Source organism: Ambystoma mexicanum, chromosome 6q, assembly GCF_040938575.1.
Source record: "Ambystoma mexicanum isolate Mex_15411 chromosome 6q, UKY_AmexF1_1, whole genome shotgun sequence".
NCBI classification, from domain to species: domain Eukaryota; kingdom Metazoa; phylum Chordata; class Amphibia; order Caudata; family Ambystomatidae; genus Ambystoma; species Ambystoma mexicanum.
The window spans coordinates 991778867-991804690 of NC_090937.1; the positions used below are offsets into that span (position 1 = coordinate 991778867).

At 45.8% G+C, this 25824-nt stretch overlaps 1 protein-coding gene across 3 annotated transcripts in view; it reads right to left on the minus strand.

Annotated features, from left to right (window-relative positions):
• Nucleotides 1-25824, minus strand: part of PDLIM3 (PDZ and LIM domain 3) — a 140971-nt gene that overhangs the window by 67708 nt on the left and 47439 nt on the right. For all 3 annotated transcript variants that reach the window (XM_069631518.1, XM_069631519.1, XM_069631517.1), the window contains exons 2-3: nt 12615-12766; nt 1957-2041 (exon numbers count right to left, since the gene is read on the minus strand). In XM_069631518.1, coding sequence (XP_069487619.1) covers nt 1957-2041; nt 12615-12766 — 237 coding nt within the window. The remainder of the gene's footprint in view (nt 1-1956; nt 2042-12614; nt 12767-25824) is intronic.

The following is a 25824-nucleotide window of genomic DNA, read 5'->3' on the forward strand; positions in this document are numbered from 1 at the left end:
CAAAGCTGAAACCGCAAGATGCAAAGTATTCACACATCTACCATGCAAATGCTTGACTGCCACTAACATGGAGAAGCCATAACGAGCAATATGGAAGCTCTTGGCCTCTAAAGCAAACAAGGAAGGAGGGACAGGCTTTGGGTACATGGAAAGGCTGACATGATCGCCACAGGCAGAGGCAAGCAGAAACAAGGCACCCAGCCAAGGACACGTGGAGACAGGAAAGTTCCAGTTACCAAGACAATGAGCCACCTGCAGATAATAAGACTAACATTCTCATCTCATAATTACAGGCAAGAGAGCTTTATTTCATGGTCTCAACACACGTGACCTAGCTGAATGGGACAATGCCCATTCAACCAAGGTAGATGGAGAAAACTTTTCCCATTGGCCCAGAGGGGAAAAGTTCCAAGTGTTGCCCGCAAACTGCCAGCTGAATGCACTCTCTCAGGCTTTGGTGATCAGAGATGGCAACATTAGGGAACACATACAACCGCCATGTTGATTCTCATCGCCTTGAACTTTGGTAACCGTCCAGGGTCCCAGGGCTGGGAGGACACATTCTGCCCAATCCAGAGTCACATTTTTTCGTGGGGTTATAATTTGTTGCAAGGGCCAATGGTCTCTCTACGACCCTGCTACATTGTAGATTGAAACTAGAAGAGGTGATCCCAGGAGGAGCTCCCAGATACGGCTAGCCAATGGTAGAACTAACACCTATAGTTCCTATATATAGCTCACCCACACTGACAAATGTGGATGTCTGATAGGTTTCTGGGATGGAACCTGAACTTGTGATGTCACACCAGGATGAAACCGGATGACACACTCTCAGAAGATGAGAGCTCCGGAGGATACGTGTTTTTCTGTTGTGTTCCCTGTCGTTTTTTGCTAATAAAATACAGTAACTTTGCCCTATGGGTGAGTCTTCCGTTCTTGTGGTGGGGAGTCTTTGATGTGCCCAAGTGTTCTCTGCTGATAATCGGGATGACTGCTAGGGAACCCTGGCCACACCTATACAGTGTTTCCTTTCCCTTCTCTCCTCTCTCTTTTCTCCCACCTATTTCCACCTACGTCCCTCCATTCTTCACAAACTACACACCCTCCTATCCCTATCAATTATCTCTCTATCCTTCACTACCATTCTCTTGTTACAAATCATTCCTCACTCACACTTTCACTCTCTCTTTCACCCTCAACACTCTTCCTCTATCAAACTCCTCCACCGATTCATCACTCCACTCCATCTCCCATCCTTGTCCTGGTCTCTCGGTCCACCTGTGCACCTTCTTAACTCACTCAAACAACCTTAATTATATTTCATTCCTCTGGGGCCTTTATGCCAGTGATTCCCTTCTTCCACCCTCTATTGTTCCTGTGTTTCTGCTGACATTATGGGCCACCAAAATGATGTGAATGGTGTGAAGTCCCCCGTTAATCGTTTATATTAAGACACACACACTGAGGCCTATGAGGAGGAATTAGGGGGATTTGGAACCAATTGTTCCAGATAGTGAATGTGTCACTAACCACTTGGCACGTCTCTAGATCTACCAAGATTATCACCAACCTTAAGTCGAATTTAGCTTCTTGGTGCTTTAAATCAGGCTCTGCCATGTCATCCAATAAATTCTCCTTCAACATCAGAAGACATCATCATTACCATACCTTCTTGTCCCTCTAAACGCTCATCTTTAAGGAATAAGATCCCCCATGTGGCTTCTTGCCCTAGGCTCCAAACTGCAGTCATACGTGGGTCAAATGGATATAAAGTAGGCTCAATGTACACATTTTATTTTATTTAAGTCATACCCAAGAACTGATTGATTCCTTGATTGATCAAATGATTAGCTCATCAAATTGAAAGATTGAATGACATGCATGTTGATCCATTACATGTGGTTTTGGCTGACACTCTATAGTACAATGACTACTTGTATTTGATAAAGTTCATACCTGCTGTTCTGCTTCCAGATTTATTTTGAATGGGTGCATTTTACCATCTTCAGAAACTTGCGGTGACCATAATCTACTTTCCGGCCTGTTAAGGGGGTATAAAAGAACAGACAACTGCATGAATAATGTTTTTTTCAATTAATTTAATTAGAAGACCATACAGCATGTGTTTTCAAATCTAGTTTTTGTGTCCAATGCTAGGATATGTTTCTTCCAATCAGTCAACTTAAGAGTGCTCCATATCAGCTCCTATGATATTGTGTGCATCGCAGATGAGCCCTATTTCCACACAATGCACATGCCCTGCAGAGTAGGCTGATGTAAATCATGTATTGTAATCCCCATCTTCTCATAACTACTGGGAGTTGCGGTTTACACCATAGCAATAATACCCATGGCAGTAGGCCAATCCAACCCAAAGCCGCGGGTATTATTGCTAGTGACATCCCTGGTTTAAAAAGCATGGTGCTGATTGCAATTTATTTGAGTCAATGAACGGGTCGCTTGCTCGCCACAACCCATTCATTGACACAAATACTCACTCCATGTGGCTGCCATGGAAATGGAAGACGGGTCTCAGTGTGGAATCCTTCTTCCATTTCAATGGCAGAGGGGAGTGATGGGGGAGTGATGGAGAAGCCTGGAAAAAAGGTACATGGGCAGCGAGGGGTGCGCTGACGGGAAACGCGGGTCCTGAGTGAAAATATATTTTTTAAACCCACATCAAAAAAGGTCACTTTAGAAAGACTGCTCTGAGACCACTAGACGAGTGCGCACAGGGGCTAACAGGCAGGCGTAGCGAGAAGGTGGTAGTCGTGGGTGTCCCAAGTAAGGGCTAAGTGTGTGTCTGTGTGTGTGCGTCTGTCTGTAAGTGTGTGAGGGGGGTTGAGGAGGAATTCATTTAGCATGGAAGGGTGGGGGCGGTGAATGTCTGTGGAATGTAAGTGTGTGTGCTTCTGTGGAGGGATATTGGGGAAATGTTTTTGGCAGAGAAGAGAGGGGTCTTGGGCAGCAAAATGAAATGAGGGGGTGATTAAAATAAAATCCTGCTACCACGGGAGAGGGTGAGAATGGGGGTGGGTGGGGTATCGGCTGGCAGGAGAGTTTGGGGGGGTTTACCACCCCGGATATGTCAAATACCACAATTGAAGGCCTCACAAAATCAGCTGAAGACAATCTTTTTTAAATGAGGCCTTCCATAAGCAGGATTATTCATAGAAGATGATGGGGTGGGTACAGACAGCTGTCAGCTTGCTCGGAATGTGGGCTTCAGTCTTGGTGTTGGAACCTTATTGGCTGCAACTCTCGCCCCTTGCAAAAAGAGTTTATCAGGATATCCTAGGCTTGGGAAATCCATAAATGTGGCTTTTTAACATCAAACAGTGCATTTAACCTAACACCAACTGTCACTCACAAATTAACAAAATAAAACCATGTAATAACTCAGGGCAAGAAAAGGACAGACTAGACCAACCAGGGCGCAGAAAAAGCCAAACTCTCTAAAAGGTTGAAGAGGGAGACCTAAAGGTGGCCCTCGTTGTACCTATCTTGCACTCATCTCGGCGACAGAGAAACGAGAGATGTACATCGTTTCTGGGCCCTTCCTCCTCATCATCGATGTATCGCAGCTGTGAGAAACGCAACTCACTCAGGCAACCTTTCAGACCCTATCCCGATGAAAGTGTTGAAGAGATAAAGCTTCTATCAATAGAACAAGTTGACTGACTGTAACCTCAAAGAAAGTCGATAATGTCACAACTGGCACCATGGCATAGATGCGTTAGCGTGAAGCACATATGTATCCCTGCGTGAAGTTATGCAGACACATTTATACATTGCTGGCAGACAAGAAGAACATGCTTATAATTCACATAGAGGACTGACACACATACACCTTTGCCACACAGAACAAGATGCACAAGAACACATACGAACTGCTTGCTGATACTTAAACACAACTAACATGGGCGGCCATGTAAATCAAAATGTAAGCCACAAGTAGAATGGGGTGAATGGAAGAAGCAGACAGGACTCGAGGATACAGAAAAAGACTGACAGGCTGATCCGGCTGAAGCATGCAGACCAGGCTTCCAGTGCATCCACCGTGCACAGCCCTGCAAAGGGCACTGAGAGACAGAGAGTTTCAAGTTAGCAGAAGAGATAGGACACCTGCATGGAATAGAAGCTGAAAATCCCCTTAATTGCAAGCAGGAGAAATCTGCTTTGTGGTCCCTACACATGTGATCTGAACCTGCAAGACAGAGCCTATTCATTCGAGCCAGACTGAGATGGCTGTTGCCATCAAACTGAAGGCAGGATGATACAAAGCAATATCTGGTTCAAAGCTGAATGCTCTGTCTCAAGGCCTAGGAGACAGACAACCATTCAGACCCTGTCCTGATGATGGTGTTGAACAGATACAGATGCAATCAATAGAACAAGTTCACTGAATGAAACCTCAAAGAAAGTCGATGACATCACAACTAACACCATGACATAGATGCGTTAGGCACGGAGCACGTAGACATGATATGATAGTTTATTTATATAGCGCCTATACACAATGTGTTTCAAAGCACTTCAAGTTCAAGGGAGGAAACAAGGGAAAATACAATGACATTCTTACAGGCCATGAACAGTAAGCATGTCAAATTAACTATCGTACTCAGCCTGAAGACATTTCAGATAGTGCAAGAGCTAAGACATAGTTAAGGAAGGGAGGGGAACAGTGGGAAGGAAATGGAAACAGACAGGCGACTACCGTACTAGGCGTGATGACATTTCTGGTAGAGCCGGAGGAAACAAAAGGTGAGGGAGAAGGGTGCAGAAAGGGAGGGGAGGAACAAAACAAGCGACTATCGTACTAGGCCGATGACATTTCAGAGAGTGCTGTAGGGGGAGCGGGGAGAGGAAAGAAACAAGTAAGTGGAGGGGGGAGGAGACAGACGAAGTTGCTATCGTACTGGGTCCAGGGAAAATTCTGATAGAGTAAGTGCATAGAAGAAAGTAAGGGGATGAGGGGAGGAGATAGGAAAAGGGAGAAAGGTAGAGGAGGTGAGAACAGAGATTAAGCCGTCAAAAACAGTAGAGAAGCAAGAGGGGAGAGCAAAGACAATTGCAGAAGTCAGTAGTAACACATAATGTTGCAAGCCTGGATACAAGATGAAGATGGGAACATCATGATTCAGGGCCACCATGAGAAAGGGTGACGCACCTTGAATCAATGAAGACCATAAAAGTCCAATCCAGCATTGGCCACAAAACGGTGATGGTGAAACCAGAATGTATCAGGACAGACTCCTGCTGAATTAGGCTGGTGGGGGTGAGGGGGAGCAGGGTAGAAGAATCAAGCAAAATAGGCAACACCTGTGTGCGAGAAGGGGGGCACAAGGAACATCACAGGGGGACCAGAGGGGTGGGGATGGCCTGTGGGGACAGAGGGTGCATGAAGTCCCTGCATTAAGTTACGCAGACAGTTAGTTTTATTGCTGGCAGACATGAAGAACATGATTATGACTCACATAGTGAGAGGACTGGCTCATGTACACCTTTGCCACGCAGAAACCACAAGATGCACAAGAATACATATGAACTGCTTGCTGACACTTAAACACAACTAACATGGGCGGCCATGTAAATCAAGATGGAAGCCACAAGTACATTGGGATGAATGGAAGAAGTAGAAAGGCTTCGAGGATACAGGGAAAAGCTGACAGGTTGATCCAGCTGAAGCATGCAGACCGGGCTTCCAGTGCAGCCCCCGTGCACAGCCCTGCCAAGGACGTAGAGACAGAGAATATCAAGTTAGCAGAAGAGATAGGACACCTGCAGGGAATACAAGATGAAAATCCCCATAATTGCAAGCAGGATAAAACCATTTTGTGGTCCCTACACACTTGATCTGAACCTGCAAGACAGAGCCTATTAATTCGAGCAGACTGAAGAGGCTGTTCCCATCGAACTGAAGGTAGGATGATGCAAATCAATATTAGGTTCAAAGCCGAATGTTCTGTCTCAAGTACCTAGGAGATTGAAGATGGTAAATTGTGGAGAACATGAAGCACCTTCGGGGTCGTTCTCACCACCTTGAATAGTTGCAGTTGGCCTGGCTCCTTTCCAAAGCGCCAAGGCTGAGAAGAAACTTTTTGCCCAATTCCTACCAACCTTCCATGTTAAGCTCACACTTTGTTGCACCGTCCAATCACCTCACACTAACCTGTAATGTTTGTATTTGCAACATTTAGAGGTGGTCGCAGGAAGAGCCACCAGATCTGGTTTATATAATTATCACACTAACCCCCTATACAATGTGTGTATAGTTTACCTTACCAACCAATCCTGATCCTTGTTAGGTTTTCTAGGATGTAAATTCATTTTGTGATGTAATGTATTAACAAACCTGCACGACAGTCTCAAGACTGTTGAGCGAGTGTGAAGAATGCTGCATTGTTCATACTGCAATTCCTGTCATTGAATTCTTAATAAAGGCAGCAAAACCTTGACCTATGGCTGGATCTTCAGTTTTTGGTGCACAGGACTTACTTGGCCCAGTTCCTCTTGCATGTAATTGGGGATTTTGATAACAGTGCCCCTGCCAGTAGTCCAAGGTGAAAGCACAATATGACATTTTAAGTTTGAGCAAACATGATGCCCTTTTCCAGTTAAGCTGTAAGTGCAATTCGGACCTTTACATTGGCCCTATGCATCAATTAATAAGGGCCAAGTTGTGTACAACAAGTTTGTTTGAATCAAATGACATCAACCCAGATAGAGCAAAAGACCCAGATAGAGCAAACGAAGGGAGGTAAACCGGGCATTGTATATTGAAATGTATAGTGTGAGATGCAGCTTTTCCAATTTCTTAAATTCTTTTCAAGTGTCATTAAATAATGTGTCATAATTTGCTTTCATATTTGGGTGTGGATTGTAGATACCTAAATTGATTAACAAAGTCCAGGTCTACATTCCCATCACTGTCCAAATTATTCTGAGATGTTTTCATACTATGGTATAAATACAATCTTGGATGCCTGAGTTCAAGAAAGTGAGTTGTTTTTGGGATTGCCACGCAAGACGTAAATCATAGGATGCCCACTACCCGATTAATTACGCTTTTATGACCAATCAGTGTTGCAGTTATAGATAAATAGAAAATGATAAATATTTGTCACAGATGTTTTTAGAATGTGGCTGATAGGGTGCAATGCAGTGGAATGTTGAGGTCCAAAAATGGGTTGCGTGATTAAAACAACAGGTCTGAACTGTGCCTATTTATCAAGCACACATCTGCATACACCTCAATGCCTTCACAGTTCCGGCATTCATGAGTTATAGCTGAAAGGCTGCGCTTCTAGATGCACCAAACACAGATTGTATAGCCGGACTTGTATAAGTTATAGATAAGCTAAGTGAAGAATTGCATGGGTGGAAGCCCTGCTATGGACAATAGGCCCATGGCCCTGCCTCGTGCTAGAATGAAGGCCTGCTTGTGTTATCTTGTATTGAATGTCAGTGTCATTCCGACATCCCGGGTCTTGAAATTGTGAGGATGCTCATTAAAGGACCATCCAGTTTTGTGAGATGATGCGATCAGTGGGTTCGCCTGTATTTTGTGTTCATAACTTGATGTGGCACGGGCTAATGCATGGTTCTTTTTCATCATGTGGTCCAAAATGTCAATAAAGTTAGTGATGTTTTGGCACAGTATCTGAATCAAAAGGGGGAGAAAAAGGGAGGACAGCAGTGGAGAACTGGACGCTTTCTTGGTTGTTGCTTTAATTGCCACTTGGCTCATGGTAGGGGACTGCTGAAGACAAGCCTCCATAGAAGTTAAATGTTGAAGCCCCTGGTTAGCATGATCACCGCACTGTAGTTGTATTCAGCTTTGCTCTGTATTGGGTGAAGAAGGACGCTGGGCAGAAATGTCAGTGGTGAGCTTTCCGCTTTGATGCACCACAGTGGTTGTCAGAGTTGGATGCTTGTTTCACAAAGCAGCCTCTGGGAATATGACAACGATCCATGTGGCCAAACATCTACATGCTTTTAAAGAATACGAGTGCCTGTAAATCTGCTTGTGAGATGGCTGGTTCCATAACTGAAAGATTCACCTTGGCTGCATGACAAGGCTAGCACTTTTCTTGCTGTCGTTTTTGGATATGGAGCTGCTAGTGTGCCACCATTCTCCTGGAACTGTGAAGCCCGGGGCGGGGAGAAGAATGGTGGCCACATTCCAGCGAGTGGCTATGATCATACTGGAAGAACCAGATGGAGGACATGGGGTTTTATAATAGGCCCAGTTCAGCTATCAGGCCAATCCTCACCTGCTCCTAGTAGCAGAAAGGGATAGAACTACAAGATGTTTCACACACATAAAGGATCAGGCCTTGGTGGTGCAATCTCTTATTTTTCAGGTGCTCAGTCACCTAAAGGAAGCTCAAAGACACCACTGAGCGTTCAATCAGTGAATGCCTTTCCCACTTTTCCTGTGGAAGATGTGGCAAACATACTGAGTGCATCAGCAGAATCACTGCTACTGTTGCAACCTTACTCATGACTAATGTCTACCTGAGGTATGCATGAGGAGTGGCGGTAGAGGATTGCATGAAGGGAGCAGGTTATATTGGCACTCCAAAGCCTCAACCCCAAACCATCCTACTTTAGGATGAGGAAATATATTTACTTATATATCAGAAGACCTTGCTGTGGTGCGCATCGGACCAAAGAATAAAAATAGAACATTCATTGTACATATGGGGAGTGCGGCCAAGTTACTACTGCTCTTCAGGGGTACGGAAATGAGTAGTGGCTACAGTGCCTACAATCAGTCCTACATGACTACTAAACCAGCAGTGATCCCAATCATGAAGGTGAAACAGGCACAGCCCGACAGCTACACCTCCTTACCCCTTTGGGGTAGCACAGACAGAGGACAGGCTATACTCTTCAGGTGCGATGTGAGCTGGTACAGAAGCAACCCAAGCAACAATAGCATGCGTGTCCGAACATAAAAGAATGAACATCTAAGATTCTATAAAACAAGGAAATGTTAATAAAACGAACAAAAATAGACACAACTAATAAAAACATCTTTGGCTCACCCTTGTGAGGGACAACACAGAAGAAGCAGACTTTAAATTAAAGGTGCATGCTGAGTTTTCAGACAGGGATGATGCTTAGGCGAAGATTGCAGCAGCAAAATGCCAAAGTTATTGGCTATAACTTTCAAGATGATAGAGAAAGGTGAAAAAGGCACAAGGGTCCTTTAAGGCAGAGCAGTGGAACAGGGCTATTTCAAATACTTGTACTTCTTGTCTTTCAGGGCTCAACTGCGTCAAGCAAGGCTTTCAGTATCTAACTGGGAGTCTGGGTGTTTTTGGCATTCATCTGGTTTTCGAATTAGGGAGTGACGGTTGCAGGCTCCAATGATGCAGTGCTTTTCTGCAATGGTGAAAGCTTGTGGGTCAAATATGCTGGCAGACATTGTTAGGCCAAAGACCTGGTGGACTCCGGTACGTACAAACAGAGAATTGCCTTCAGCAATAAGCGGGATCCACTGGCTAAACACTGCATCATGATACTGCAGTGGCAATAGCTTACAGTTCAAAGAGGTTGGTAACCAAGCATGCAGTGTTGAGTTGGGGATACCAGTAGACTCGACAGGTCTCAGATGTGGAGACAATGGAGCTTCGGCATTGAGCAAAATGCTGAGATACATCAGCGGTGGACTGTTGAAGTCTTAGATGGCTCTAGAAGTTCACTTGTAGCCATTCAGAAAGCATCAAAACGGCACAAACTGGCTTTGAGGTGGTTCTAAGTTGCAGAGAGAGCCAGGGATTGCTGACTGGTTCTGTGGTTGTCAGGACACCAATAATGGTCCTTTCATCTGCCCTTCCCAAACAAAGGTTTGCAGAGAGAACTTGCAGGGTTATGTCACCTCCATTGAGCAGAGTCCTGGGTACCCGTGTCTCAGTTGCATTAGGCGTTGTTCAGCTAGCTGGTCATCTCAAATAGGCCCTTGGGATGTGTACGGAAAAGCTTTATTCTTTCTTGGAGAGCTCTTTATTCACCTCTCTGAGAGATGGCTTTGGAGAAGGCTGTACCCCAGACAGAGTTCCACTGAATCCTTCTTTGCTCAGTGTCCAAAGATGAACCAATTAAGGGGGGGATTTGTCCCGTTGTATAGACAGAATTCTACAGTGGATTGGTCCAGGGAAAGCCTCCTGTTAAGGCACTGATATTGGCGGCTGTAACATGTCTCCTTTGCTTGCTTATGTCATACTTAGAGTGCCTTGTCTGCAGGAAGATGGGAGTGGTGTTGGGAAGGGGGCAGCCCTGCCCCCCATGCACTTTTAATAAGGTGATATGCATTTGAGGCACTGTGAGAAGCCAGGGGGACTGGAACAGTGAAATGGACACCTTCCCGTTCAGCGGGACCCTATGCTAATATAATCAGTTATAGTGTATTCATATGGTGTGGCCCAAGGTGCGTGTGGCATTGCTATTTTTGCGTAGATAATAATAATCCTAGGTAGAAGTGAAGGCTTGCGCAGTAAAGGTGCCATTACATGCACTAGGCCGAAATCCACAAGGTTACAGAAATCTCCAGTCATGCCGAGCTCCTATTAGGACAGTTTGCACCCCCACTCGCCGCACTGTTTATTCATTGTACTTGAAAGTGTTGCAAAGATGTGTCTTTCACCCAAAAGGAATGTACCCTACAAGGCCACGATCAGAGGCCGGCACCTGGTGTGCATGTTATCTCACTTTGGCCAAAGCAAGAACCGGCCCATCCCCAAGCGACCACGAGTTATAGCCCATATAGCTGACTGAACCCTAAGATCCCGAATTCCATGACACCAGGTGCCCTTTGACCACCAACCCTAAAGTAACAAGTCTTGAAATGTTCGAAGAGGATGGACAGGGTGTGTTGTTGAAGCAACAATCATGTAATTTGTATTGCGCGGTGCTGGGAGGGATGCATAATAGTTCACATCGAGGGCAGAGACCTTGTAGCCAGATGGCACAGAAGGAGTGAGTGAAATGTGTGTGTGAAGGTTAGAGTGCCCTGGAACCTCCTGTCTGTCTGTTTTGAAGACTGCCAAGTGCACAGTACGAGTGATAAACAAGCTGTATAGTAGGAGTATAATTAGTTTTCTGACCTTTGATGTGAAAAGAAGATGAGACCCGCAACACCCACATGATGGAAGATGGATGGACTGGGCTGGGACCAATAAACTGCCATCCCATATGGATAAAGGCAGCACCTTTATAGGGTCTATCCAATCAGCCGTTACTGTATGTATTGCGTCACTTATGATGATGTTTTGCTGTTGCTCTTATCTGTGTGTGAGATTAAAACTTGTTATCCTTACAAGGTTGAGTTGGGCCTTTCTTCCCTAGCGGGTTGAATGCTCTCTGGTGGGAGCATTTAGGGGCTTGCTTTCAGTGGGATAGGAAGTTTGGAAGCCCTATCAAAATCCAAGGTGGTGAGGCCCCTCTTTGGACTTAACACACCTCTCGGCTCCTCGAACTTCACCCCTTTCCTCGGTCTGCCTACATCAAACAGTCTCCAGCAATTAGAACCCTTGAGTGAGGTGGTCATTGTAATGACAGGCACGGGCGTATTTTAGGGGGGACAGGGGTGTTGTTTGTCCCCCTCAACTTTCATGGCACACCATTTTGTCCCCATTAATTTGGTTGGGGCACCTTTTCTTCAGATGTCATGTCCCCCACCAACATTTTCAACAAAGTTACTCCACTGATGACAGGAGCATCTTTGATGCACCGGTCTCATGGGACCACCTAGGAAGTGGAGGAAGGTGACAATCCTTAGTAGGGTGATCAATGGGAGGATACCCTGGGCTTGTCCCAACATGGTGGTTGCAGGTACACTCAACCCAAACAGCTTACTACATCTCAGTCATGTCATGAATGAGTCACTGTCCACTAGGCTGACAATGAAATTACATCAAATGCTTGTGATTGTATGATTGTGTAATCTCAGTAGCTGCCATGTCAGAACCAGATATGGCTTACATTGAGATATTGATCTGCCACCAGGTTGCTATGGTACACAGTTATAATATTTTAAACCAGATGTATATAGTTAAAAAAGCAACCTGTATTTTGGAACTTTGTGTTCCAGAAGTTATGTTTTGGAATGCATGTTACCTTTGAAACTGCAGGGCAGCTGCTGGGGATGTCAGAAAATGGTCACAATAAGGTACATTTGTGCATTATGCTTTTTGGCATGGAACATTATAAAAATTGGGGGCTGTTTATAAGATCTCACTTTCGCAAATATAATTACCTGTATCATTTTATTATTAAAAATCAAAAACAAATGAAAGAAGAATGACATTTAATTGAAAGGATCCAGTGTTTCTTCATTTAAACTCAAGTCATTTATGAATGAAACATGCACAAATCAAAACCATGGACTTGAACAATGTAACTTTTCATGCTTTTTTGTATTTGCAAATTAATTTGGCAATGTACTTGGGTAACTTACTAGTGAACTGATTCCTTGCACAAACAGACCTAGTAGTTTACTCAAACAGGGTTCAGAGTACCGAGTTTGAGACAAAAGCGAAACATTGCATGTATTTGTGAATGAAACAGCAACTATTTGCATTGCTTGCAAGTACATAACTGGGTACCTCTCGATCTTCAGGCAGAGTTGATCTGTTGCTGCTTTGATTCTGTCCTGTGCTTCCGCATGAGTCATATTACTTGTGTTAAAGCCATCAATGGACAGGATGACGTCACCTGGACTTAGGTTGGCGGCAGACGACTTGCTCCCTGGAGTAATCTGAAAGCCATAATGAGGCCATTATGAAACTGTGGCAGTATGACGCTCAGTGCCAGACCGAATACGCAGAGAGTTTTTGATTTTGTACGTGCCTTCACAGAAATATCCTATTTTACTTCATCTTTCTAAAATGTTTTTTTATATATTTTTAAAAAACACGTTAAACAAGAGGCAGGTTTTACACTGACCCATTGGAACAAAATGCAGTAGGACGTCCTGTGCAAATAATGGGCACGTTTGTTGTAAATACAGTTATATTATTAACAGCCAGTGGGCCTCATTCTAGGTTTGGTGGTACCCCGCTAATAAATCTGGGGGGATACCACCAAGTGGTAATACATTATTGCCACTTGGTCTGCCGGAATTACCAGCAGATTGCAAAAGGCCGAAAGTGCTGGAAGTCCCCATTCCATGAAGTCCTATAGGACTGAGTCCTATAGGACTTCATGGAGGGAATTGCGGCACTTTTTGCTGGTGTGGTGCCGGAATTAATTCCAGCAACCCCACCGGCACACTTAGAGTGTGCCGGTTGGGAAATGTGCCGGTAAACACACCCAATTACTGGCATGTTATATCCGCACCTACACACTTGAAATGAGGGCCAGGGTCACTGGGAGCTCATTCTTGATCCAGAACACCGCAACCTGAAAATAAAAACCTAGAGGAAGTTTTGGTTCGCATAATGGGCCTCATTCCGAGTTGGGCGGTAAGGGTTAACGGTCACCGGTAGTGAGACCGGTGCCGTTAAACCCTTACCACCCTACTACGAGTTCCCTTTGCGGGTCCTTCCTTAATGCCTGCTTTTAGCAGGCGTTAAGGACGGGACCCGCAAAGGGACTCCAGGGTCAATAACGGTACCGTAATTTACGGTACCGTTATTGCCGCCTTCCCCCTTCCCGTTGAGCCCTATGGGTGCTCAAATGGGAATGGGGAATGGCCCTGGTGAATGGGGAATTACCGGTCCCTCCCACCTCGGAATGGACCGGTAATTACTCCATTCACCAGGCCGGAGTTTGGACGAGTTCGGAGGCAGCCATGCCGTAAATAGCAGCGTGGTTACCTCCAAACTCGGAATGAGGCCCAATGACCATTTACTTTTAGCTTACAGATGACAGTTTTGATTCCTGAGTGGTGCTTTGGCACCATAGACGTGGCAAGGGCATTGCTATAGATGCACGGGATGTGGTGTGCAGCAGGCATTGTACATTCAAGGACACTGATGGGGTTGGGTGAAAGAACAAAGTGGGCGTTACAATAAGAGTGCAGGAACCCAGCACTTTGCTCCCATGGCAGCGCTCCTTCAGTCTTGCAAGCGGCCTTCCCAGTCCATCTGTCGTGGACCATGGAAGTGACTTATGGTGGAAGGCGTTTCCTTTAGCTCCATAGGGAAGTGAGAGCGAAGGAGGGGTCTAAGGAAGAAGAGAGAGAACTGGTTTCGCGCCCAAGGGTCCCAGTGACAATTGAAAATTGGACTTCAGCATTTATTATTTACGCCAGTGTCTATTGTGAGAAATTTCCAGAGCGATGCTTGGCTCTGATAAAATATACGGATGTAATTAGGAAGGCATTTACAAGTTTTGGGGGCTTTGCGTGGGTGCGTTACGATGAGGAATTCAGAGCAAGAATGGCTTAGGACAGTCAGGCTATCTGGGGGGAAATAGACATGATCTATGGCTGCAATGGATAGCACCAACGAGGCCTGCACCGACATTGCACACAGAAAGTGGGCTGCCTGTGCCTTTCCGGCCCTTTCTTGGTGGTCCCGCCCATGAGGGGCTGGGGGGAGGGGGCAGAGGGCAGCCCTCAGCAGCGTGTTGGGCATTTAATAAGGACGGCTGCACAAGGAACTTATGTAGGTTCAAGCATGAATGTAGCAAATGTGCAGGGAAACACCCTCTCACTCAGTGTTTCCAACAGGGAGACAGGGGGAGGGGGAGAGGATCCAGCAGAGGGATCGTGGGGAAAGCTTTTACTCCAATTAAATTGGATGTGTTGGAGAAGAGGTTGGAATTTTATCCGGACAGGGAAGGGGCTAAGATTTTGAGTGAGGGTTTTTGTCATGGTTTCAGGCTGGGTTATCAGGGACCAAGGGTGCGTCGGTGGGCGGAAAATTTGAAGTCAGCCAAGGAAAATGTTGAGGGGGTAAGACAAAAATTGGGCAAAGAAATAGCAGCAGCGAGGATAGTAGGGCCATTTGAGGATCTGCCGGGTGATTTAGTTGTATCCCTACTGGGTGTGGTGCCTAGGAAAGCCCCAGGGGAGTTCAGATTGATACACCACTTGTCATGGCCCGAGGGCATGTCTGTCAATTGATTTCATTGCCCCGGAGGAATGTGGGGTTGTATATGCAAGTGTGGACCAGGCGGTGTATTTGGTGAGGAAAGAGGGATGCGGGGCTTTCATGGCTAAGTGTGACATCAAGGCGGCTTTCAGGTTGTTGCCGGTGCACCCGGAGGATTTTTGGCTTTTGGGTTTTCAATTTGAGGACTGGCTATACATCGACAAAGCTTTGCCAATGGGGTGCGCAATTTCCTGCGCCTTGTTTGAGCGTTTGAGTTCCTTCTTACATAGGGTTTTATCATACAGTTCAGGTTGGGAAAGTGTTCTACATTACCTAGATGATTTTCTGTTTATTAGCGGGGCAGAAAGAGAGAGAGAGTGCGAGGAGATGCTAAAGTTGTTTCAGGATTTGATAGGGGAGTTGGGGGTTCCACTAGCGGAAGACAAAACAGAAGGGCCGGCAGTGCTGTTGACATTTCTAGGGATTGAACTGGATTCGGAGGCCATGACCTCACGCTTGCCGCACGACAAGGTGAGCAAACTGGTAGGATTGCTGGAGAAAGCGGTGCGGGCCAAGAAAATTATGCTAGTTGAAATGCAGAGATTGGTGGGGCATTTGAATTTTGCATGCAAGGTGGTGGCCCCAGGGCAGACTTTTTGTAGAAACATGGCGTGGTCTATGGCGGGAGCAAAGTGCCCACATCATCGGATAAGAGTATCAGGTGCAGTGCGGGAAGATTGTAGAATTTGGCTGCACTTTCTGGAGAGCTTTAATGGAGTGTCCATATGGTTGCAAGGAGATCCGGTGGCATGAGAGGTGCAGATATTCTCAGATGCAGCAGGGGCGGGAGGTTTTGGCGTCTTCTGGGGAGGAAAGTGGTGTGTGGAGAAGTGGCCATCACTTTGGTTGAAGGAAGGAAGGAGTATAGCATTCCTTGAATTTTTCCCTTTGCTGGTTGCATTGGAGCTGTGGGGGAAGGAGTTGCAAAACAAGAAAGTGAATTTCAATATTGACAACAAATGCGTGGTTCATGTAGTGAACAGGCAGTCAGCAAGGGATCAGAGGGTGGTGAGACTATTGAGAGAGTTTGTTCTGCGTTGCATGGAATGGAATGTGGTGTTTAAGGCAACACATGTGCCAGGGAAGGATAATGGCATCGCTGATGCATTATCTCGTTTTCAATGGCAGAGATTCCGTGGATTGGCTCCAGATGTGGATCAGGAGGGGCAGCGGATTCCAGAGGAGCTGTGGAAAATAGGAAGCTGAGAGCGCTTGCCTTGGTGGAGGGCTCACTTGCCCCGGCATCTAGAGAGGCGTACAGGAGAGATTGGGAGGATTTTATAGGAGGGGGAGCTTGTAGTTGGAAGGGTAGGGGGGATGCGGAAGAAAGGAGAAGGGATGATGTCACTAACTTCCTCTTGAGGTGCATGGATAGGGGCTGGTCTAGGGCAACTATAACAGGGAAATTGGCAGGGATTGCTTTCTATGGGAAGTGGTTTTGGGGTTTTCAGCCGAGCGGTGGAGTTATGGCAAACAGGATGTTGGAAGGATGGGCAAGGGAAAGTAAGAGGGAAAAGGATAAGAGGAGACCGGTATCGGCGGAATTGCTAACAAGGTCGTGTCAGACTGTGGGGGGGGGCGGGTTTGGTGGTCGGCCTGGGAAGGAGAGTTGTTTGCAACTTGCTTTACTTGGCTATTCTTCGGGGCCTTCAGGGTTTCCGAGCTGGTGGGGGGAATAAGTGGGGTAGGGGGACTGCGATGGGAAGATGTTCAATTTACCGAGCTAGGTTTGGACATCAAGATCAAGAGGTCTAAGACAGATCAAAAAGGAAAGGGCTCTTGGATTTTTCTGGGGCAGGGGAGCATGGATTTATGCCCAGTTCAGACAGGTTTGATGTGGAAGGAGCATTGTTGGGGGAGGACAGGTTTGGTTTTTCAGCATGAGGATGGGGCGCCGGTATCAGCGGCACAAGTTCTGGGGGTACTGCGAAAGATTCTGGTAGTGGTAGGGGAAAAGGCAGAGGAGTTTGGAACACATTCCTTTAGGATGGGTGCAGCATCTGAAGGTAGTAGGCCGGGCTTTTCGGAGGATAAGGTGAAAACTTTGGGGCGTTGGAGGTCCGGGAGATACAAAGGGTATGTCAGGGATTTGGGTAAAGGGGATGTTTGAAAGAAGTTTTCAGATGACCTAAGGAGACTGGTATGTGGTAGGATGGTTTGATTTGTAAGTGATTTTGTAATTTCTTTTTCAGGTGCTGCACGGATGTCAGGGGAGATGGTGCAAATCTGGATTGTCGGCCATTCAATTGTTAAGTGGGCGGGGAAGGAAGGAGAGAAAAGGGTTTTTGGCAGGCAATTGGGTTGCAGCTATAAAGATGTTTTGGTAACATGGTCCGGTTTAGGGGGGTTTCGCTGGGATCAGTTATTTCCTATGTTAGCTGGGTTGAGGGAACGCTATGGGTCTCCAGATGGGGTGATTATTCATGCTGGGGAAAATGACCTGGTAAGATATACTGGTGTGGCTCTTCTTAGAAAAATGAAAAGGGATTTGTTATGGGTCTGAGAAATGTGGCCTCAAGCATGTGTAGTTTGGACTAAGTTGTTGCCGCCGAGAGTGTGGAGGGGCGTGAGAAGTGAGGGAGCGATAGAGCGGGCAAGGAAGGGGATAAACAGAGAGATGGTAACATTTTGTGCCTCGGCGGTAGTACAGGTTTTGGACCACAAGGAAATAGTTTATGAAGGATTCATGATATTTAGAGAGATGGTGTCCATTTGTCAGTTTTTGGAAATACTTATTATGTGTCGGAGTTGATCTGGTTGGTAAGAGATATGGTAAAGAGTTGGAAGTAGGAAGGGATGGGGGCTGGGGCAGAAAGAACACCTCGGGGGAGGGTTTTTCTGGTGCCGGGGGCATGGCCCCTTTAGATGTGGGGGGAGGGAAGCACAATGGGGGAATGGTACGGGAAAGGATGGGGTGGTGCTGTTTGCACAAACGGGCTACCCCAGGGGAACAGGTATTGAACCTGGAGGGGCATGGCCCCAGGGAGAAAACGGGATGCCTTGAGAAGTTGTAAGGAGACGGAAGGGACTAAGGGAGAGTTAGGGAGGAAGTGGAATTATTTAATTATTTAATTGTTGGGAAAATTAAAATGTTGAATTATTAATTGGTTGTTTAAAATATTATGTTGGTCTGTAAGGCCATGGAGCCAGGTAAGCGGTTATTTGTAAGCTCTGGCCTGTCACATTAAAGTGACCTTTTCCACTATAAGTGAGTCTGGGTTTTTGTGCAATAATGTTATGTTACTTTGCATTTATATAGCGCCTTATGTACCATTGGGGGTTTAACGCCCTCGGGAAACGAAGTTCAAGTCAGTAGAGAGAATAGAGAGCGTCATAAGGTGCGTGTGAGCACCGGATATGTGTGCAGCTGGTGTGGCATTTGTGTGGTAGCTGCTTCTTAATGGTAGATGTGGTGGTTGAGAGATCATGAGTATGTGTTTGTTCTGGCAGGTTGATATCCAGACCGATTCTGGCTGCGTTAGGCCTGAGGAGAACACCTAGGCTGGAGGGTGTGTACCAACAGTGTTTAGTTAGGGTGATGTGAAGTATGAGACAAATGATGGTATGAGAACAGCTATACAGAATGGTGTCATAGTATCGCTGTGTTCTAGTTGAGTGGTGGTGTTAAGAAAAGAGTAAGCGTGGGGATGTGATATGGTGGTTTACCTTAGGTGCTTGAGATCGACCCCACTCCAATGATTCCATGTACTCCGTCCGTTCCATGTACTCTCAACTGTTCCAAGTATTACAGCCGTTTCAAGCACTCAGAACCGTTTCTTTCAATGCTCTTTCAAATGTTCCATGAACTCCAAACTGTTCCATGCAAGTCACGTCATTCTATGCACTCCAATCTGTTCCATGCACTCCGATCTGTTCCATGCACTCCGATCCGTCCCATGCACTCCGATCCGTCCCATGCACTCCAGGCCATCTTATGCACTGCTTCTTTCATTCGGTCTACCCACATTACCGTTTTCCATGCATCATCCTTCCACATACGTCATCTTCACACATACCATCAACTTAATTGGTTCCAGACATTTTACACATTCCATCCGCTTCACCCGTTCCACCACTTCACTGGTTCTACCCACTTCACCGGTTCCACCCATTTCACCGGTTCCAGACACATCAACCGCTCATCCACCTACTTCATCCCTCCTACCATTTCACCCGTTCCACCCAATTCATCCATTCTACACCAGTTCATCCGTTCCATCCATATACTTCACCCTTTCAATCCACATATTTCACTCGTTCCAACCCCATGCTTCTTCTGTTCCAACCTTCCTTATACTTTACCCGTCTTGTCATTATACATCCCACTTTCTTCCTGATCAATCCTCCGTTCCTGCTACCCACTTCACCCTTTTCTTCCCCTACTACACCCGTTCCTTCCAACCACCTCACCCGTTCCTTCCAACCCAGGCTGGGAAGCAGGCTGCTTGTCTTGCAGATGTGCGTATAAACTACCGGATTGGCAGTCAGCGCCGTGAGGGGAACACAACATTAACAGGCCAAACTAGTGACAGGAAGTTGTTGTGGCTCTGAGAGTCCGTCAAAGATCAGATTCGGAGCCATGTACTACAACCGCATTGCTTCGTTCCCTGGGTACAAAACAGTAAGGTATGCTGTTTTACCTAATGCTGGAAGTATAATACACAGCGTCGGAGACAGCACACGTTTTACTTGGCGATGTGCTCTTCTGCCATACCGAGGAAGAAAATGCTCCTGTTCAATTTCAAGTAACCTTTCTGTGATCTAAAACACTGGGCCTGCTTGCAAGCAGTCGCCTCTAGTCCTAACAACCCTCTTTGCAAAGGCCCAGAAACCTTGCAAGCAAGTGCAAATGAGAAAGCAATTTCAAGAGGAGGTAACACAGGGGCTAGAGATGACTGCAGCAGAGCAGGCATTATGGGAGGCCGTGTTTGATTTCAAGGAGGTTAACCTGAGTTAACCTGCCTCCTACTGGTGTTTTGTGTGGGGAGACCTCAGAGGGGTTTAGAAGCAGCTGACGCAGATGCTGAGGGTAAAGCGGCACCTGCTGATGCGGGTTTAGTACCTTTGACCCGTCCACCACGGGTGAATCATCTTTGGCCCCTTTGAGCTGCCTGCCCTCTGCCTTTTCCGAATGTGGAGTAAAAACGAAAGGGCTTCCCCCTTCAGGACGTAGATGTGGGGCGACTTGGAGTTTGACGGATTGCAACCCCAAGTGATTTTGCTGTCGCCTTTAAGGTTTGCAATTTCTCTAGGCTATCATCAGCTTTTTTGCCAAATAGAGAGGTGCCGTCAAAGGGCATATTCAGAAGCCTGGCTTGTACATCAGGAGCAAAACCAGACTTCCGCAACCAAGCAAATCTGTGGATTCTGGTACTCGCCGCCATGGCTCTGCTGATGCTGTCAGCAGAGTCAATACCTGTTAGAGGGACTCACACATCTCATCCTTCCCATCCTTGATGATGTTCAAGAATGCGTCTCGTTCCTCCCCTTCTGGGAGACAGTCGGACGCTAATGAAGCGTACTCCCAAAGGGTGTGGCTGAATCTAGTTAGCGTGCAAGTGGCGTTGATAGATTTAAGTGCCATACTGCATGCTGAAAAGACTTTTGGACATGGCATCAAATCTTTTGTCTTCTTTGTCTTGTGGCATAGTGGGGTATGCCGACTTACTATTTGACGTCATTGCTGCCTGCACTACTAAACTCTCTGGAGTTGGGTGCTTACTTAAATATTCAGGGTCAGAGGCGGATACTCTCCACTTCGCAGAGAGCTTTTTATTTACTGCAGGGATAACTTCAGGTGTCTCCCAATTTGCAGCTATTTATCGCTTCAATGCAGCATGAAAAGGGACTATAGGGTCTTCTTGAGGCCCTTTATCTAAGATGTCAGTTAGATCATCTTACTGGAAAGAGGGTGCAGGTGTTGTCCACCCCATAAATTGCATAATTCTAGCCATAAGGGCTCTGTAAGGCATTTCTGCATGTTCTCCAGGTTCTGGTCTAGCAAATTCTGCCTCTGGAGAGGTATCTATGCCACTGGCATCTTGTAAAGATTCTTGTAGATCTTTCAATCTATTCTCCTCAGAAAGGAGTTCCTCTGGAATGGGTACTGTTATTCTTTGTAACCCAAAAGGTCTCTCATTGTCAGAGTCCTCCCCTTCCTCATTTATAGAGGATAAAGCTCTGTAAGCCAAAAGTGGGGCCCCGGGGGAACGCAAAGCGTTTCCCCGGGGTTATTTTTGGCGCTGCACAGGCCAGCGAGATGGCCTGCATGCAGAGCGCCCCCGGGGGGTATTTAAGGGGTCAGGGAAGGTTCGGGAAGCAGGCGACGGTTGGATGTGAGATTGAGCCGCCCTCCCACCCCCTTGTTGGGTTATGTCAGGTACCTGGTTTTAATTTCTAGGGGGGGTCCATGTAATTTGGTTCTTCCGGGTTATACCTTCCATTTCAATTTTTCACAGGGTTTTTAGTCTCTGTTTAAGGTCTTCATTGTTTTCGGTAGTTTTGTGTGACAGGTTAGGGCATTAGTTGGGGAAGTTGTGATGTAAAGTTTCTGTTGCCGATGTGGCAGGTCAGACTGGCTGCAGGTCATAGGAAGGGGGAGATTGGCGTAGAAGGGAGTTTCTTGTGAGTTTGGAAGTTGTTTTGGTTGCCTTGGACATGTCCCCTTTAGATGAGTGGGGAGGGAAGCACAATGGGGGAATGGCACGGGAAAGGATGGGGGTGGTGCTGTTTGTACAAACAGGCTACCCCGGGCGAACTGGTATTGTACCTGGAGGGGCATGGCCCCAGGGAGAAAGCGGGATGCCTTGAGAAGTTGCAAGGAGACGGTAGGGACCAAGGGATAGTTAGGGAGGAAGTGGAATTATTTAATTATTTAATTATTTAATTGTTGGGGAAAATGAAAATGGTGAATTATTAATTGGTTGTTTAAAATATTTTGTTAGTCTGTAAGGCCATGGAGCCAGGTAAGTGGTTATTTGTAAGCTTTGGCCTGTCACATTAAAGCAACCTTTTCCACTATAAGTGAGTCTGGGTTTTTGTGCAATAAGCCAAAATGAAGTCCTGCTTCCCACTCTGGTGCTCAAGTAACAAAACAGCAGAAAACTCAAATGAGATGCATGTGTGAGGAATGTCTATGTGCAAAAGACCCAAAAAAGCATTTTTATACGATGACTAGTAAAGCCAAAGTTGAAGGACTTGCAACTTCGAATTCTAAAATCGAGCAGACATGAATTTAAACTTTACAATTTGACAGAGAGTAGTGAATAGCAGCAACAGGAATCTTGCATCTCGCCTACGCAACCCTTCTGAATCGGTAAGGATTTGTTAAAGATAAGTAATATCGTGAGCGCTTGCGGAGGCTGGGAAATGAAGTCCCACTTTCAACTCTGGTGCTAAAATAACAAAACAGTGCACAACTAAAACGAGATGTGTGGGCAAACAAAGCCTAAGGTGAATGGACATAAAGATGCGTTTTTAAAAGAGGGCTATTGAAGCCAAAGTTGGAACGCCTAGTACCATTACAGTTCTACAAACGAGCAGGTGTGAATTTAAACTTCACAATGTGATCAGTGGAGTAACATTGCTGAAAATGTTGGGGGGACATGACATCCGAAGAAAAGTTGCCCCAGCCAAATGAATGGGGACAAAATGGTGTGCCATGAAAGTTGGGGGGGGACAAACACCTCTGCCCCCCCCCTAAAGTTACGCCCATGAATGTGATACAGCGTAGTGAATAGCTCCACCTGTTATCGTTGTTGCGTTTTGTTTTTGGTTTTTCTGTCTAAAAAGACTGTTGTATCACTGGTGAGTTAGAACTTGTACAGAGGTGAATGTTCAACTCTAGTGGTTCCAGGCCGTTTCCCTCTGTCAATCTTGTCTGTTTGTGGAATGTTCTTAGAGGGCTGCCCCTACTCATTATCCTTGTACTCATATGAGTCGTTCTTTCATTTTTGCATGTTTTTCTCCTATAACTCCTGACACCTGGCAGTGATTACTGAATGTATTTTAATAGATTCCTGCATTTTTATCTAAATTAACTTTTGAAAATCGGTTTCAGTAATTCTATTTGAATAGATAGGATTTATTGTGACAAACTTTCCAATATAGTTGATAGTTCCTGAATAGGTAATATGGTTAATACGATTAAACCTAACAAGCATTCCTTCAATATATCTGGCCACTTTCAGTTTAACTTTTGTTTTCCTTACACAGAGTCTTTAACACACGTGTGTAGAGCCTCTGGTATTATCGGCAGAGATTTACAATAGAGTGACTGGGTCACATCGAGTAGTTTGGGAATTATTTCTCGTCTTATAAAATGCTTCAATTGCTTTCTTTTTTGCTGGGTCTTATACAGATTTAAATACTGTTGTTCCTTCGGTCAGTCCTTAAATGTGGTCTACCTCTACTGCCATAGGCCCTAGTGCCTCTGCTTTCTTATCAGTAATATTATTGATTTCTGCCAGTGACATCATGCTAATGGAAGCCGCCACCTTGTGTGCCAAAACAATGTTGTATGACAAATGGGCACAGCTTTCTTAAAAAAATGTAAATGTGATTTTAATAGTGCATGGGTATCCAGCATGTTAGCTTTGAGGCATTAAGAGGAATGTAGTGGCTCTTGACAAAGCACGCTCAGTGGCAAATATGTTCTGCTTCTCAATTTGGATGTAATTAATTAAGAATAAATATATGAACACCTAATTGTACTGTTTGGACAATGTTTTGAATACATGATTGCTCCTCAGCTTATCATTGGATCTACGTGATCCGACTGCTGCTGATTACCCCGCGACGGAAAAGTTTGCATGTGAAATGTACGAACCACAAAAGGTTTGTACTTTTCCCGTGCAAACACAAATTCAAAACACCTACACAACCAAACACCCACCCACAGCCACAATACACCCACAACCACATCCCCACCCGCACCGACAACACCCCCCACCCATACCCTCAACATAAACAAACCCTACTTACCTTTTCTTCATGCTGAGTCCCTGCGGCACCAGTTCCCTTTCATTTCCATGATCGGGAACCGGCACTGCAGGGCCCTTTCCTTATTATTTTCTTTTTTTTCTTTTTACGGAAGGCTGCAGGGGTTTCCCCCGCAGCCCCTGTTTTGTTTTTTCCTCGGTTGTGCAGCGGGGGTGTCCCTTCCAACCCCCGCTCACTCTATTGTATAGTATGGTGAGCAGGGTGTTGCGGGGGACACCCCGGCAGCCCCCGCAGTCTTGTTTTTTTTTAAACTTACCTTCAATTCATGTTACCACCGATCTTTTGGTGTTTGAACCTTTGGTGGTAGCATTTTTGGACTTTTTTTGCGTTCTGACTTTTTTTCGGTTCCTTCGTACAATTCCTCATCATTTTGATGGCAACCATGCTCAACAAAGTGTGCTGGGCCATCTCTTACCACGTTTTCCCTCAGTGACTCAAATACGAATGGACATACATACTTTGGTCGCTAAGAAGCAACTGTTTGCATGGCCGGCACCTTATAAAACATTAATAAATAAGTGATCATGCTGTTGGAATTAAGTCCGAATTTGTTAAAGAAAGCGTTGCACATCTTTAGAATGTTCAATTCCATTTGACTCACATGGACTTTTACGACCTACCGTTTAGAGGAAGGGACATGAGGATGGGACATTCACACTTAAAAGGCGAAGAACTACCAATAATACTGCAGGCAATTTGCTGGGTTCGGCCGGGGGGTAGGGGGTCTTAACGATGGGCTGTGGTGCTGTTACTGCACAATCCAGCCCGTCAGTGAGGGTATTATTGACTTTGCATTGGTGCAAAGTCAATTTGCACTGGAAAAATACACTTTGTAGCGCTTTGTGAATCAGGGGGCTTGTTGGCAGTGCAAAGTCACTTTGCACCGCGCTAACATTTCCATGAATCAGGCCCTATGTTACTCAAACATAGGACATACAATTCTCCCAAGCCAAGGCGCATAGTTGAGAGCTATTTCGGCCCTTATTCACAGAGCGTTTTCCAATGGAGGTTTGTCATTATAAACCTCTTCTGTGAATTAGGCCCTTATGATCATGTGAGTTGGTTCACTGTGTGTCCTGAAGAGCGTAATCAAGTAATCCTAGCCTGTGTGCATAGCAGCAAATGGGGGGGGCAAGGGGTGCTTGTGACTTATGTCTGAGGGCACTTGAGGTTGTGAATGCTAGTCTATCTGTTACAGCCATGTTCCTGCTTATTATGTGTATTAGGCAGCAAAAGTGCGCATGTGTAGCAGAGAAAGGCACTTAGCCTAAATATCAAGTAAGGGACATTTAAACAGTAACGGAACATACATAATGGACAAAAAGGTAGAGTCTGCATCACACCCCCAATTTAGATGTGTGGCGCACCATGCACGATTCCATCCCTGGACTGATGCTGGATATGGCGGCGGCTACTCACCTGGCGCTGCAGACATGGAAGAGGGAACTGGGGGGAAGACTGAGAGAAGGTTCTGGTGATGTAGCCAACCATTGCAGTAGCCTCGTCCATTTAAGGGCGCCATATCTTCAACTTTCTTATGTGTTTTTATGTGTCCAAAAAAAGAACAAGATTTTCTAAAAACCTGGTATGAGGATGAGCCATGATGCCCAAGACGTAGGATTCAGGGATGTGCAAAGTACACATGGAAGCTTCATGCCCACCTTGAAATGAATTTTGGAATGCAGTGACGATATTGCAGAAGCAAGACTTTACATAC